The sequence below is a fragment of the Lissotriton vulgaris genome, chromosome 7 (assembly GCF_964263255.1).
Source record: "Lissotriton vulgaris chromosome 7, aLisVul1.2, whole genome shotgun sequence".
Classification (NCBI taxonomy): Eukaryota; Metazoa; Chordata; class Amphibia; order Caudata; family Salamandridae; genus Lissotriton; species Lissotriton vulgaris.
Window position 1 is genome coordinate 152,002,045 of NC_141695.1, and position 15,457 is coordinate 152,017,501.

Sequence of the window (15,457 nt, forward strand, 5' to 3'; positions counted from 1 at the left end):
CTGAGTATACCCTTCCACGCTTATGGTGGACAAAATGATTCAGAAAAAGAGGTGGTGATGAACAGAGTGTCTGAATTAAGCAGACCACTCTTACCCAGTCCAAAGATCAGGGCTTGATCCATCATCGTTTTTTAGCTCACTGCACCATCCCAGCTCAGAACCTGGCTACATGCAAATTAGTCTGTTCCTGTCCCAGTGCATGATGGGAACAGGGCAAACCAAACTACCAAGCCAATTCTTATACTGGGAAGGAAACAAGCTTCCAGGGACCAGTTTCTGGCATTTCAGCCGTCTTCGGCCCGGCTTGCTTGAATCCTGATGGTGTAATGAGCAAGGGACTCACATCTGAGTATACCCTTCCACGCTTATGGTGGACAAAATGATTCAGAAAAGGAGGTGGTGATGAACAGAGTGTCTGAATTAAGCAGACCACTCTTACCCAGTCCAAAGATCAAGGCTTGATCCATCATCGTTTTTTAGCTCACTGCACCATCCCAGCTCAGAACCTGGCTACATGCAAATTAGTCTGTTCCTGTCCCAGTGCATGATGGGAACAGGGCAAACCAAACTACCAAGCCAATTCTTATACTGGGAAGGAAACAAGCTTCCGGGGACCGGTTTCTGGCATTTCAGCCGTCTTTGGCCCGGCTTGCTTGAATCCTGATGGTGCAATGAGCAAGGGACTCACATCTGAGTATACCCTTCCACGCTTATGGTGGACAAAATGATTCAGAAAAGGAGGTGGTGATGAACAGAGTGTCTGAATTAAGCAGACCACTCTTACCCAGTCCAAAGATCAGGGCTTGATCCATCATCGTTTTTTAGCTCACTGCACCATCCCAGCTCAGAACCTGGCTACATGCAAATTAGTCTGTTCCTGTCCCAGTGCATGATGGGAACAGGGCAAACCAAACTACCAAGCCAATTCTTATACTGGGAAGAAAACAAGCTTCCGGTTTCTGGCATTTCAGCCATCTTTGGCCCGGCTTGCTTGAATCCTGATGGTGCAATGAGCAAGGGACTCACATCTGAGTATACCCTTCCACGCTTATGGTGGAATGCCAGAAACCTGTCCCCGGTAGCTTGTCTCCTTTCTGGTGAAGAATTGGCTTGGTAGTTTAGTCTGCCCTGTTCCCATGATGCACTGGGCCAGGGACAGACTGATTTGCATATAGCCAGGTTCTGAGCTGGGATGGTGCAGTGAGATAAATAACGGTGATGGATCAAGCCCTGATCTTTGGACTGGTTAAGAGTGGTCTGCTTAATTCAGACACTCTGTTCATCACCACCCCCTTTTCTGAATCGTTTTTGACTGGGTTGAATGTGTGACATTGATCCTCATTCGGTCCATCACCTGTTGTTTTTGCAAACTCGCTATAAGTGTACTGGGGATGCCCAGACGTGGGTCCCAGGCACTCCACACCACTGGAGTCAAGCTAGCCGGGCTGATGAGAGGTGTTACCTCGAAACCGGTCCGGTCCTCGGATGCTTGATTCCGTTCTGGGAAGGACATGGCTTTTGTAGTTCGGACTGGACTGTTCCCATGGGGCACAGGGTCAGAGCTGATTTGCATATCGCCATTGTCTAACCCAGGGTGGTGTGGAGTGCAAAAAAACGATGGATTAAGACCCAGATCTTTTGACTGGGTTGAATGTGTGACATTGATCCTCATTCGGTCCATCACCTGTTGTTTTTGCAAACTCGCTATAAGTGTACTGGGGATGCCCAGACGTGGGTCCCAGGCACTCCACACCACTGGAGTCAAGCTAGCCGGGCTGATGAGAGGTGTTACCTCGAAACCGGTCCGGTCCTCGGATGCTTGATTCCGTTCTGGGAAGGACATGGCTTTTGTAGTTCGGACTAGACTGTTCCCATGGGGCACAGGGTCAGAGCTGATTTGCATATCGCCATTGTCTAACCCAGGGTGGTGTGGAGTGCAAAAAAACGATGGATTAGGACCCAGATCTTTTGACTGGGTTGAATGTGTGACATTGATTCTCATTCGGTCCATCACCTGTTGTTTTTGCAAACTCGCTATAAGTGTACTGGGGATGCCCAGACGTGGGTCCCAGGCACTCCACACCACTGGAGTCAAGCTAGCCGGGCTGATGAGAGGTGTTACCTCGAAACCGGTCCGGTCCTCGGATGCTTGATTCCGTTCTGGGAAGGACATGGCTTTTGTAGTTCGGACTGGATTGTTACCATGGGGCACAGGGTCAGAGATGATTTGCATATCGCCATTCTCTAACCCAGGGTGGTGTGGAGTGCAAAAAAACGATGGATTAGGGCCCAGATCTTTTGACTGGGTTGAATGTGTGACATTGATCCTCATTCGGTCCATCACCTGTTGTTTTTGCAAACTGAGATACAAGATTGGGCACAGGTCACTCTGCTATCGAGTTGGGTTGAAACAGCACCCAAACCCTGACTAGAGATGTCGGTCTGAAGCACAAAAGTCCTGTCAATGCTAGGACATGTCAGAACAAGGGCTTGAGATAGTGCCATATTCAATTGTTGGAAGCTATGCTCCTGAACCCCAGTCCATGGCACATATTTCCCTGTATACTTGTGAGATAGAAGGTCCGTGATTTCAGAAAACTGTGGAACAAACCTGCTATAGACCCAAGAAGGCGAATGTGTCCTTTTTCGTTGTGTGTCATGGAATCCTATGCATGGCCTTGAGCTTGATCAGCTGTGGTCAGATGACCCCGTTCATGTATGGTGAACGCTAAATACTTGATTCATTCCATGGCAAGGGTAGTCTTCTTCTGATTAAAAGTGAGCCCCGCTTGATTCAGGGTATGTAAAACCTGCCTTTGGCGTTGCAGGTGTGTTCCCCAAACAGGCCTATAAACCACTAAATCGTCTTAGTATGCTACTGCATAGGCCTGATGTGCCTGTAACAATACGTCCATGAGTCTCTGGAAGGGGGAAGGTTCCCATGAATGCCTAATGGCAGAACCTTGAAGTGATAAATCCCTGAATGGGTTGCAAAGGCAGTCTTCTCTCGTGCTGCAGGCATAAGGGGTATCTGGACATGATACCCACTACTCCCAGCCTCTCTACCAGTTCATCCAACTGGGGCATGGTATGGGTATCGAACTGCTAGTTTAATTGGCAAAATTAATAGAGAAAGAAAGACTCCCATCCCCAGTTGGTACCAAAACCATGGGTGAGCACCAATCACTATAGGACGTTTTTATTATGTCAGCTCTTAGCATGCCTTCCTGTTCCACTGCCTGTCTTCTTTCTGCTGGTATGAGGGATGGTTTAAGCTTATCCACACAGGTCCCCTCCTTGATGATGTTTTAGGACACTAGGAACATGTTTGGGAACACCTGAAATGATGAGCCAATAATGTAGCTAGGTGTTGTTTTGGCTCGGGATAAAAGTAATTCTCATCTTAACTGACTCACATTTGTTGTCATGGTTGAATGTGAACATCTATGGGGTTACTGGTGTTCACGTAGCTTACAGAGACTACCAGGTCCATTTGAGAAGAAGGTGGATCCTCCCATTCTTTCCACAGATTTACGTGATACATTTGTCCCACCCGCCCTTTGTGAGGGATGAATACCCTGTACATCACTGGGGTCACTTTTCCCAAAACTTGATAAGGGCCTTGCCAAGTGGCTAGGAGTTTATTTTCAGCCATGGGTAGTAATATCTGAACCTTCTCCCTCACAGCAAACCCCCTTAGAATTCAGATTGTACAGGCAAAAAAAACATAGAAATTCAGCAGCTATAGTTATAGTTATCTCGAGTAACTCTAACTCTTACCCTAAGGTAACTAGAGCTTGCACCCTGCCATGCACAGTTTTCTCACCAATAATTTCACTTAAATTGTTTCAGCGAAATTATCAATGATGTTGTAGAAGATTTTAGGTGTAATGTAATATGTAAATTAGCACTACATGGTGAGGGCATGCATTATAGTTACCTTAGGGCACTAGTTATAGTTACTTGAGATAACTTTATCTGCTGAATTTCCATTGTTTTGTGTGTGTAAAATCTGAACCTAACTATAACGTCTTAATACTATTTCCTAACAATAACGTCTCTGTAACCTTTGGTTTTTTCAGTGAATTTATTTGTTTTTTCAATGCTATTTACTAACTATAATATGTCCCTGAAACCACATGAGGACCAGGCAACAAGGTCTTTTTCTGCAACTCTGTTTGTTCTTTCTGCATATCTCTTGCTTCTTTCTGCACCTTTCTTCCTCTTTCTGGACTTCGGTTAGCTCTTTCTGCATTTCTCTTGCCTCTTTTTGCACCTTTCTTCCTCTTTCTTCACATGTCCTACCTCTGTAGGCATAGTTAAAAATTAGCATTTAATGAACTGAAAAAAACATAGGTTTCAAGGATGTTACAGTTACAAATTATCATTTAAAAAAAACATTGAAATTCAATGAAAAAAACATAGGTTTCAGGGATGTTATAGTGAGAAATTAGCATTAAAAAATCTATAGAAATTCACTGAAAAAACCATAGGTTTTAGGGAGGCTATAATTAGTTGGACATTTCACTTGTACAAAACCAGAATAATTGAGCTAACATAACTTGCTACCCCGCAATGCACTGCTGATGACATCAAATAGTACATCATTTATTACATGGTGAGTGACATCACTGATGACATCTAAAAATGACATCACTGATGAGATCACTGGTGATACCCAGTGACTATGTCGGTGTATAAGTGTCTGAATGGATGATTTAGTAGGTGCTTGACTGACTGACTGTATAAGTGACTAACTAAGCATGTCTTACTGAATGCATGGGTTAGTGACTAAACTGCAGGTTGCTCTGCATTCCCATTGATGAATGGGTGCCCTAGAGGCACCCACTTTAAATGACCCGGCCCAGAAGATGGGGTCCTGGGGCTAAAAATGGCCCAGGAGGGACCCGCATGGACATCTCCCTTTTTTAATTTAAAAATAAAAAAATAATACAAGGGTCATGCCTCGGGGGAAGTGGACCAAGGGGCCTTCCTTTTTTTAAATTAAAATGGGTGAGGCCCTGGGGGATGAGTTCCTGAGGTTTAAAATGGTGCAGGGAAGGGGGCCACACCTGGCCCCCCTTCCTCAAAAGTGGAAAAAAAGCTGGCAACTCACCACAGGCTCTGCCTCCTTTCTCCACCACTCTGCAAACACGCCTCCTCGTGCACTACTGGTTGAGGGATAAAGTTCCCTTGGCTGCTGAGGGTCCTTAGGGTCCAACAAGACCTCCTTTCACCTCCTGTAAGCCCCTCCCAGTTGGACTGCTGAGAGGTAGTCAGAGGCATGCCCCCTTTCCACACCACTCCACAACGTGCCTCTTGGGACACTGCTGGTGGGAAGATTAGTTCCCCTGCCTCCTGAAAGCCTTGTGACTAAAGTAGACTCCTTCCTCCAAGCAGAAGTTCGCCAGGAGGCATATTTGCAGAGTGCTGGAGAAAGGGGGCATGGACTCTGACAACTTCTCACTAATTCAGCTGTTTGGGTCTTAATGGAGGTAACAGGAGGGCTAGTTGGCCCCCAGGGACCCTCAAGAGTCAATGTAACGTCCCCCAACTAGTAGTGCATCAGGAGGCAGGTTTGTAGAGTGGAGCATAAAGGAGGCAAGGCCACCGAAAATCTCCCAGCAAGCCCAAATATTGTCCACCCTTTGTCCCCCTCTTTTGTTGTTAACTTGCTGTAGGTAACAGGAGGGGTAGTTGGCCCCCAAGGAACCTCAATAACAAAGGAGACTTCATTCCCCTTCTAGTAGTGCACCAGGAGGTGCGTTTACAGAGCGGTAGACACATGGGGTGTTTCCTCTTACGAGGTCTCAGCAATCAAGTTGTGTGGAACTTACTGGAGATAACAGGAGGTCCTTGGAGGACTACTACGCCTCCTGTTATCTTTAGTAAGTCCAACACAACTGGATTTCTAGGAGGTCTAACAGTTCTCAAAGGCCACACCACAATTCTCCACCATTCTGCAAATGCGACTCATCGTTCACTAGTGGCTGGGGGATGAAGTGCACTTTACTCTTGAAGGACCTTAGAGGCCATGAAGCCCTCCTGGTACCTCCTGTAAGTCCTACACAGTGGATTCCTGAAAGATGATCGTAGGGGACTATAAAAATTATTTCACTGAAAAAACAAAAGGTACAGGGATGTAAAAGATAGGAATTAGCATTTAAAAACCTTTGCAAATTCTTCCTTGGGTCCTCGCACATTCTGGCCAATGATTTTCTCCTGCATGAGAGTTGAGAATCACTTGTGTATCATTTAGATGCTATAATGCATTTTAAATAAGGCTCTCTAACATGCATTTTAAATAAGGCTCCCTGTTTTCCGTTTTTACGGATTTATACAGATTCATACAGACAGAAAACAATGTGTTTTCTGTCTGAATTTATTTTTAAAAGTGGATAAATATAGAAAATGGTGCTTCTTTTAAGTGACTCTCTCCATGAAGTCTTTCATAAATTATAGGCCAGCAGCTGAACAGATGGACAGCATCGGAAATTAAAAAATAGGATGAAATTTCTTTTAATAACATACATTTATGTCATAAAGCTAGTATTTACCAGTGAATGTATTGTTATGTAATAATTGACAGCTTAAATAGCTAAAGCATGACAGACATCAAAGTATGAGTATGTGTCTATCAGTTACATAAATATGAAAATGTACAGTTTTGGAAATGTTAAAAAAATAAATACCATAAATCTGGGAGCCCTAATTTCAAAGCATCTGTAGAAACCTTTGAAACTATTTTTTTTTAACTGATGTTATGTGGTGGGGTTATGTTTTAATATTTACATACATATGCAATGTTTTTGATCATAATCATAAATGTACTAACTTACATATCTCTCTTCTAGTAGTAGTCCCAGGACAATGGGGACACCACCAAATTACTCAGCACAACACAGCTTTTTTTCCAAGCATATTTTCTGGGTGCTCACCCTAATTATCACATCCCCTGGATTTTTAATGTATTTTCAAGCACTCTCATCGCAGAAGATTTTGTTCTGCAGCAGGGAGTGTTATGCCCTCTGGGAGCAATGGGTATGGTGATGTTCTGGAAGGACTGAAAATACATAAATGTAAGGTTTATGTTATTATGGCCTCTACTTGTTGCATGTATGGTTGCATTGCAATACTTTCTCAATGTAATTCTCTCTAGCTGCTGTTTGATTAATAGCAACTTCGTATGAAATGCCCAAGCATTACACAAGCACAGAGCTTAATTCTCAATGCTTTATTGGTTATTAGTTCAACATAATGATTGTACATATTGTATAGGTTCACTATAAATATGCATACTGCTTTGTTGATCACTGCAATACTGACAATGATTCCTGTTAAAGTTATGATTAATCTCACTTAGTATGTTTGGGCGACCCCTCTAGAAGATCACCAGTGGTTACACAATGTATTCTCTTGTGTGTTCCTTCTGCCACTTTACATATATTTAAAATACTGCGTATCATTTAGTAGTGTGTGTGTGTGTGTTTGTAATAAATGTACATCTCCTTTTTCTAAACAAAAATGTACTGACTGAACAATGATTTATTCAGTGTTATTACTGACCACCAGTGATTGGTGCTTACTAGCCTACAGTAGGCCTCGGACTGTTATGCTTCGCTACCCTGTAAGAGTCAAGTGCTACAATGAGGTTAGGACAATGGTGGACATATTACTTGTAATTGCCACATAATGAATAGCCCAATTTCAAACAATTTCTATCACATGTATTCTGTGCATACCTTCGTCGTAGGATTGCCACAGAAATGATGTGATTGTACAGCTCCAGCACTTTTCCCATAATTATAGATTTTCTGCATTTGCTACACAATCCTTCATCTGCAGCATATTCTGCAGATTTTAACAAAAAAAGATTTGTTTCTAGCTCAAATGGTTTAAAAGTTACTAAAATGGGATGACACATGTTGACGCACAGTGGAAGGCTCTTTCAAAGCTGTACTGGTCACCTTTTTGTTGCTTCTTACTATATTTGGATGTCAAACTAGTACTAATGAGGTGCAACAAATGACCAGATAGTGTTACCAAGTTTAATTACAAAATGGGCTTCATTGTGCCACATAATTTGCCTTTATGTGATGCATAATTTACTCAACCATGCTGCATAATTTGTCCCTCTCTTGCTGCATAATTCCATTTCATAGCTTCTTCTTTAAAACAGCACAAACAGGTATGTCTAGCTAATGGTGTTGAAGGATTTCTCAAAGTTTATCGACTCCACCAATGATTAGAGGTCTGAAATAGGGGTTGTCTCCGGGATGTGAAAGTGCTGTCAGCTGTTGAGGAAGGTGCTCCTCCCTGGTACAAACCCACTTTGGTAGATATATCAATTGCCATGATTAACTAAGGATAGCATTTGCCTGGAAGTTACTTAGTTTATTATAGACTGCTCTTAGCACCGATGGCGGGAGGTACATTGACAGTTCCATTACATCATGTTTTTGTTTTTATAGGGATCCTAAGGCTCTGATTATGGTGGTCATTATTTTATTTATTTATTTATGGAGCGCTAACAATCATCCCGAAGGATATCACGGCTCTGGGTAGCAGGAATTCATTGTACAGTTATTGGTGGGAGTGATAGGACTAGGATCTTGGAAATACATGGGTTTTAAATTTTTTCCTAAAAACAAGGGGGCATATTACCAACAACTAGCGATAATTTTTGTCTCTAACTTGTTTAGAGACAAAATTTATCGCCGCACATCGGCAATTTTTATCGCAGATAAACCTTGCTATTAGCAAGGTTTATCGCAAATGCGATAAAAAACGGCCTCAATGCATGAATATCGCTGAAAAGTCAGCGATATTCATGCAATATCGAGCAAATGCTCTTAGCCATGTTATCCACCTACCATTGGATAACATGGCTAAGAACTGCTCAGGGCAGGTGTTAGCTTTTGGAGATATTCGCGCTTAGCGCGAATATCTCCAAAAGTTGGTAATAGGAGATAGCGATGTTAGCGACTGTTTCCAGTCACTAACATCTTGGCACGCCCACTTTGCATGTCATTAGTGATAAATACCACTGACATGCAAAGCGGGGCCCAAGATGGTCGCTATCTCCTATTAGCTGTCGCTAACTGGTGTTAGCGACAGCTTGGTAATAGGGAGATAATTTTATCTCCGCTTTCTTGGCTTTTAAAGCCAAAAAAGCGGAGATAAACCCCCTTGATAATATGCCCCCGAATAGTCTGATGTAAGGCGTAGATCTTGAGGTAGTTCAGTCCACTTTTTTGCTGCCAGCTATAAGAATGAACGTCCACCTGTCCTCACTTTCTTTATGCGCTTTACCCTAGCTTGTGCTAGGTGAAGTGATCGTAGGCACCTTGTATTATATTCCGACTAGTGCGAAAACCCTGTTCACACATTAGTTGCAATTACAAGTTGGTAGTTATTTAGCACATCAGATAATTATCAAATCTGTTAAATACCTTAACCTTTGTTTCATTTTAAGCAGGTCAAACCTGCTAAAATATTATGTGGAAAAAGTATATAATATTTACTGTATCATGCAGATTTTGGTGAGTTAAACACCAAAACCATATGTTATTTCCCACCAACTTGTAACAGGTTTTATTTCTCGCACCCAATAAATAACATGCCTGTGGTATTGTTTTTTATCAGGTGTGTTAAATAGCACATAAACTCTTAATCAGGCCCTTAGTGATGCTGGAAACTGGGGCAGATCTTATCAGAGGGCCCACCCAAATTCTACAATCACCTTCAGACTATGAGCACCCACTTTCTACATTCACCTTCGGTCTATGGGCACCCACTTTCTACATTCACCTTCAGACTATGGGCAGTCATATTTTACAATCACGTTTAGACTATGAGCACCCAAATTCTACAGTCACCTTCAGACTATGAGCACCCACATTCTACAGTCACCTTCAGACTATGAGCACCCACATTCTACAGTCACCTTCAGACTACTAGAACCCACATTCTACAGTCAGCTTCAGACTAAGAGCACCCACGTTTTACAGTCACCTTAGGATTAGAGTGAAGTTCATCCTGTCTACTTTGGGTCTAATTTTCACCAAATTTACTGTGAAAATTTTAGTCTGACAATCCAGGTTCAAGCTACATTATGTATCCTCTTTCAATCTGATTAGTGGGCCTGGGCTGTGAACTACGCTCCATATGTGGAGTGTATGTGGAGAGGAGTTTTTATTCTTGCTCACAGACGGTAAGTTGGCGAGCAAGGAAAATCCAACCCTAGACCGCTCCCAGTGAGATTTCTCAATGCTGGTAGTTGCGGATGGTCAGTACTGCTCACGTTGTGAAACCTTCCATTTGCATTGAGGAAGCTGTTGCTTGAGTAGAACTTCTACACAAGCTGCTGAAAGAAGTAGCGCCCTCTTGCTCTGCACGTGATGCAGTTTGCACTGATTTAACAGCCTGGGACAAAAAACGGGTGCTAAAAATCAAAGCGAGCGGCGTGAGGTAACGCACTCTGCAGCTTGCAGAAGTCTGCCTAGCTTGGCAAAGTTTTTTGGTCACTTCCTGGAGTTTCACTCCGTCCAGGCCGGCTGATTAGTCACTGATTTGACTCCCCTTTCAATGTTTTTTATTTTATGAAAGTTCCACCTGCATTAATATTATTACCATTTTCTATGAATTTGTCAACATTTATTTTTTGTTCCGTGCAAAAACATGAACTCATATTTTTTTGTCCTGTTATGTACAATTGCAGAAGAATAACCGCAAGGGGTTTGTTTTAATTAAGTAGCCAATTATAATGCATTAGTTATTCATTTATTGTTCTTTTGTAAAGTACCAAAAGCCCAGACAGTTTTATGACAAACAGACTAACACTGCAAAGGAGATACCATATAGTTGGGCACGGATGAACACCTGACGTAGGAAAGGTGAAATAATAATTATGTCTAAAGTGATAGAAAAAACCTTTGGGGTGTAAATGTCCCATGTCATCCATCCAGTGAAACTGCATAGCTACTGGAAGGCATAAGAGCTAGCATTTTAAAAGTCTAGTTTCCATTTTTGCCATTTTAATAGATATAAGCAAGCAGAAAAAATCATTTCTTTCTGTAAATAGGACTAGGAAATCAGCAACAGTAAGTTATTTCAGATGCATGATTATTGGAAGTAACTATCTATTAAAAAACATCAATGTCAAAAGTTGGAAAGCAATTAGTTGGTTGAAATACTATTTTTGTACTCACCCCCTCTTTTGCCTGTACCCACACAGAAGCCATGTAGTCTATAAGAAATACCTTGAACATGAAACTGCTCCAACTCCATTATTCCCCACTAATTGAATTTATTCTCCACTGCATTCCTATCATCAAACATACACAAGGAGAGGGTCTCCTGCCCATTTCTCAAACGTTGGTAGTATGATTTGGCATGTACCTCACTGGTCGGGTTGTTTAGCACTCTGGTACATGTTGTAAGCATGTACTGTTTTGCCTTTTCTGTTTGTGCAAGTCAGAGTTGTTTTCTGGCAGAAGTCTTTAAAGTTTGTGTTTTGGACTATGTGATCCTGACTTCTAAGAGGTGAACTAAAAATATTGAGAAGCTTCTGAGGTCTCACCTTCGGTTATCAGATCAGCTAGAAAGATGACGGTAGTGAAGAACACCCACATGGTGTTGGAGGAAGGATGGAGCTGGGCAGTGCAGAAATTAGGGTCTGAGCAGTTCTTCATGCATTCTCCACATCTGAATATCTGGCCATTGTATTTATTCAGTTGCATGGAGGGCAGGTCCTGCCTGAGCACCTCATGAGGAGACAGACGCTGATGTGGCAGTCTTGGTATTTTCCGCTGGTCAGTGATTGGGTATGACTCTCAGGCCTCTCAACTATCACTCCACCCAATGCATTATTGAAAGAACAGGCTGTCCTGATGTAATGTACTTCTCTCTACCAACAACTTCTATTATTAACATAATGTATTATGTATAATGACAAACCTTTTCTGAGATGAGAATTCGTTTTGGGTTTCTTGCCTGTGGTCAACTTCCAATGCAGTCTCTGAACAGCTCTGGAAGGCCCCTCGGTCGACCCAGCAGGTATTTGACCGTAGGTGGCACTTCTTTTGGTGAGAAGAGTACTAAAAACGGCTGAAGCCAAGTGATAGTTGCTGTGTCTTGGGGGCCATTTCAGTAATATGCTTGACTACACCTTGAATTTTTGAGGAACATAGCACTTCTTGTTATGAAGGCAGCACCTGGAGTGATTGATGTCACTTGTGATAGCTCAGGAAGATAAGGATGGTATTCGCACTGCACAAACTAGGCACAGTTTCCTGTCCTTGCTGCAATTACTCAGATGGACCGTAATCTCAAACGGAGGGTTAGAGTCATCTGTTTAAAAATTTAAATCACAGTTGTAGGAAAATGAGCTACTAGTTGAGTGGGGTAAAACCCTATTCAAGCAGCAACCACAATTCTTGTCAAGGTGAAAAACAATTGAACCTCAATTTAACTTGTGCTTAACACTCTAGTAGCTTGGAACAAAAGCTGTCATGCTTGACTTAGAAGCAATGTATACTGTTTTGTCTGCAGCAGTAAAAATCCCACACAATTTAGAAATATAGAGTTACATTTAATTACTTATTTGTCACCAAAAGAGCAAAAATTCAATCGGTAGAACCAATGATATGCAATTTTAAAGATTTTGATAAGAATAGAGCTGAAAAGCACAAACCACCAACTGTGGATATCTGGTCACACTGAACTAGGACAAACTAGGACAAACTCACAAGTTTGGTTTGACCACAATGGACCACTGACCAGATACAGGAACCAGGGTAGAAAGTACCTTAAATCCAGGTCACAGAGGTCTGCGAAGTCCCACGTAGAGATTGCATTGCACATCGGTGGTTCAGGGCTGAGATGCATGATCCTGCGTTGACAATTCTTTGTGCAGCAACAGTTCTGATTAGCTGCTAAGTAGTGATACAAGGTCCTACGATGAGGATGTGCCATGCTGCAACTGTTCTATAGAGATGCAATGCAAAATCCTACATCAAGGATGCATCTTGCAGCAGCATTTTCAATGAGACGTTGGGTCCTGCACTGTGGATGCAGCACACAGCAGCAGTCCTGCAAGCAACCAGGGCTTTTTTCAGTATCCCCTTATGTTATTGGCACCATTTTGGCTGCTGGACGCTGGTTTCCTGACTCTGATTGTGCCCTGGACTTTGCTAGCAGACCCAGGGCATGTGCTCGGATCAAACGTACAACATAATTAGGTATAATTACAATTGGTACTGACAGACTACCTGTAGGTCCCTAGTATATGGTAGGGCATGTAGATTTAGATGCCCAGTAGATTTAATGCACTTAAGTGTGCACTACTGTTCTGGCTGCTGTCATTTCGAAAGGCACCTCTGCTTTACAGGCTGCATTCAAATTAATTTACATGCAAATTTGATTTTGGAATTAAAGGAGCTTTCAAAGTTTTAACCTACCTTATTATTTACATATACTTCAACCCTAATGTTTACACCAGGTTCACCCAGGGTAGGGAGCCATGTAAAAATAAGTAAGGACATTTCAAAAGATGTTTTATATGCCCTGGTGAGGGAATAACTGCAAGTTCATTCTTCCCAAGTATAGCACATTGGCTCCAGAGCTAACATTGAAATACTTTAATAAAGTATAACTATTGACAGGAGTGAGAAAAATATAATTTAAAGACTTACAAGAATAGGTATGATAAATCCAACACCATGCCAATGTTCCGTTTATTATAACTATTACATAAAAATTCGTTATTAACCCCTTCGACGGTCATGACAAGCTCAGCTCGTCATGAGTTACGCCTGCCGTACGCTCATGACGAGCTGAGCTCGTCATGAACCGCGGGTTTTGGCAAAAGTCAGCGCACAGCGGGAAAACGCGTAGCGCGCATTGGGTTAAACTTGCTTCTCTGATGTGCCGCAATCCAGCCTTCCAGCAGGCTCTTCTGATTGATCAGCCTTTGACAGGCTAAACCAAGCTGCTCCGGTGAGCTGGACCTGGATAGAGTCAAGGGACATCTGATAGGAGGAGATCTGGAGCTGCACAAGGCAATATGTGTGCATAGGGTCTAGAGGCAGTGATAGTGCTTGCACACATGATCTGGTTTTCCGAAATAGTCGCTGCACAGAGGTGATAATAATTGAACGCAGTAAAATGACTACAGGCACCTACCGTGAGCAGCATATGCTTGCTGGCAGTGCAACTGGACGAGGTCTAATAAGTGTAACATATAACCATGAAAGTCATTTAAATTTTATTTTTCCTGATATTGACCAGGGATATCGATTTTTGAATGTAAGTATAAAAGGAAAGAGAGTGTTTTCCTTTTATTATATGTTTCATGTTTCACTGAACATTCAATGCTTTAGTGTATGTTAGAAATTTCATGTTTCTATTTGAAATTTCGTTACACTACCTACTTTCAAAATGGTTGCCACTGTTACAAATTCAAAAATAACAATTGATGGACAGAAAGCAGAACAAAGTCGCACATTCAAACCGGTACAGAAATCTGGGCCAAAATCCATTGTTTTTTTGCTTCCAATGCCATTCCAGTTTTAACCCAGCCACATGCGAATCAGTGTTGACCCTGCACCCAATGGGAACTGTCCAGCCCGAACTGTTAGGCCAGGTCCTCCCTGTTACAAATGCCATACAAACAAAGAAAAGACCAGCTATGATCTTGTAGAATTCTCGAACTCTGTTATTCTCAATACAACGTTTCATACTAAACTGAGGCTTTCAGAATGAGTGCCCCTAAATTTTGCAATTGCCTTACAAACCTAGGTGTGCGCAGGGGTTGTATTTATAAGATGTGCTAAGTGTAGGCACAGAGGGCCAGATGTACCAATATTAACATTTGTGAGTCGCAAATTGTATCAAATGGCAACACGCAATTTGAAACTCGTAAACGTGAATGTACAACAATTTCTAAGACACTGTTTGCAGTTCTCAAAGGGGTTGCAAATGGCATGCCTTAATAATATTCATGAGGCAAATGCAATTTGCGACCCCATTGGGATTGGCTAGCACCACCATGTCTGTGACGGCTTTGTAAACAAAGTAGGTTTTCTTTCTTAAATGCTGCCTGTTTTCTTTAAAGGAAAACAGGAGGTATTTTCAAAAAAGATAAAATGTTAGTTTTCCGGTTAATTTTTTTAAAGGCAGGGAGTGGTTCCTGGGACCATTGCGTGCTCTTAAAAAATATTTTCTCACATGGAGGAGGGCATCACCTGGGGACCCCTTCCCGTTTGTAAGTGGTTTACCACGTACTTGAAGTAGGTGGTAAACTGCAAGTTTTGTGCGGCCGCAAATGCAGTTGCAAAACAATAGCACATGGCATGGTGTCTCGCTATTAGGAAGGGATGCCCCTTCCTAATAGCTTGAGTCGCGTGAGTCAGTGACTCGCAAAATAGCATTTGTACATGCCATTACACTTTTTTAT

At 42.2% G+C, this 15,457-nt stretch overlaps 1 protein-coding gene across 1 annotated transcript in view; it reads right to left on the reverse strand.

The window, feature by feature from the left end:
- Window positions 1–11,633, reverse strand: part of LOC147701034 (protein RoBo-1-like) — a 102,223-nt gene extending 90,590 nt beyond the window's left edge. Inside the window, exon 1 of the mRNA XM_086929294.1 lies at window positions 11,582–11,633. Within this exon, the coding sequence (XP_086785420.1) occupies window positions 11,582–11,633 (52 nt within the window). The remainder of the gene's footprint in view (window positions 1–11,581) is intronic.
- Window positions 11,634–15,457: the final 3,824 nt, after the last annotated feature.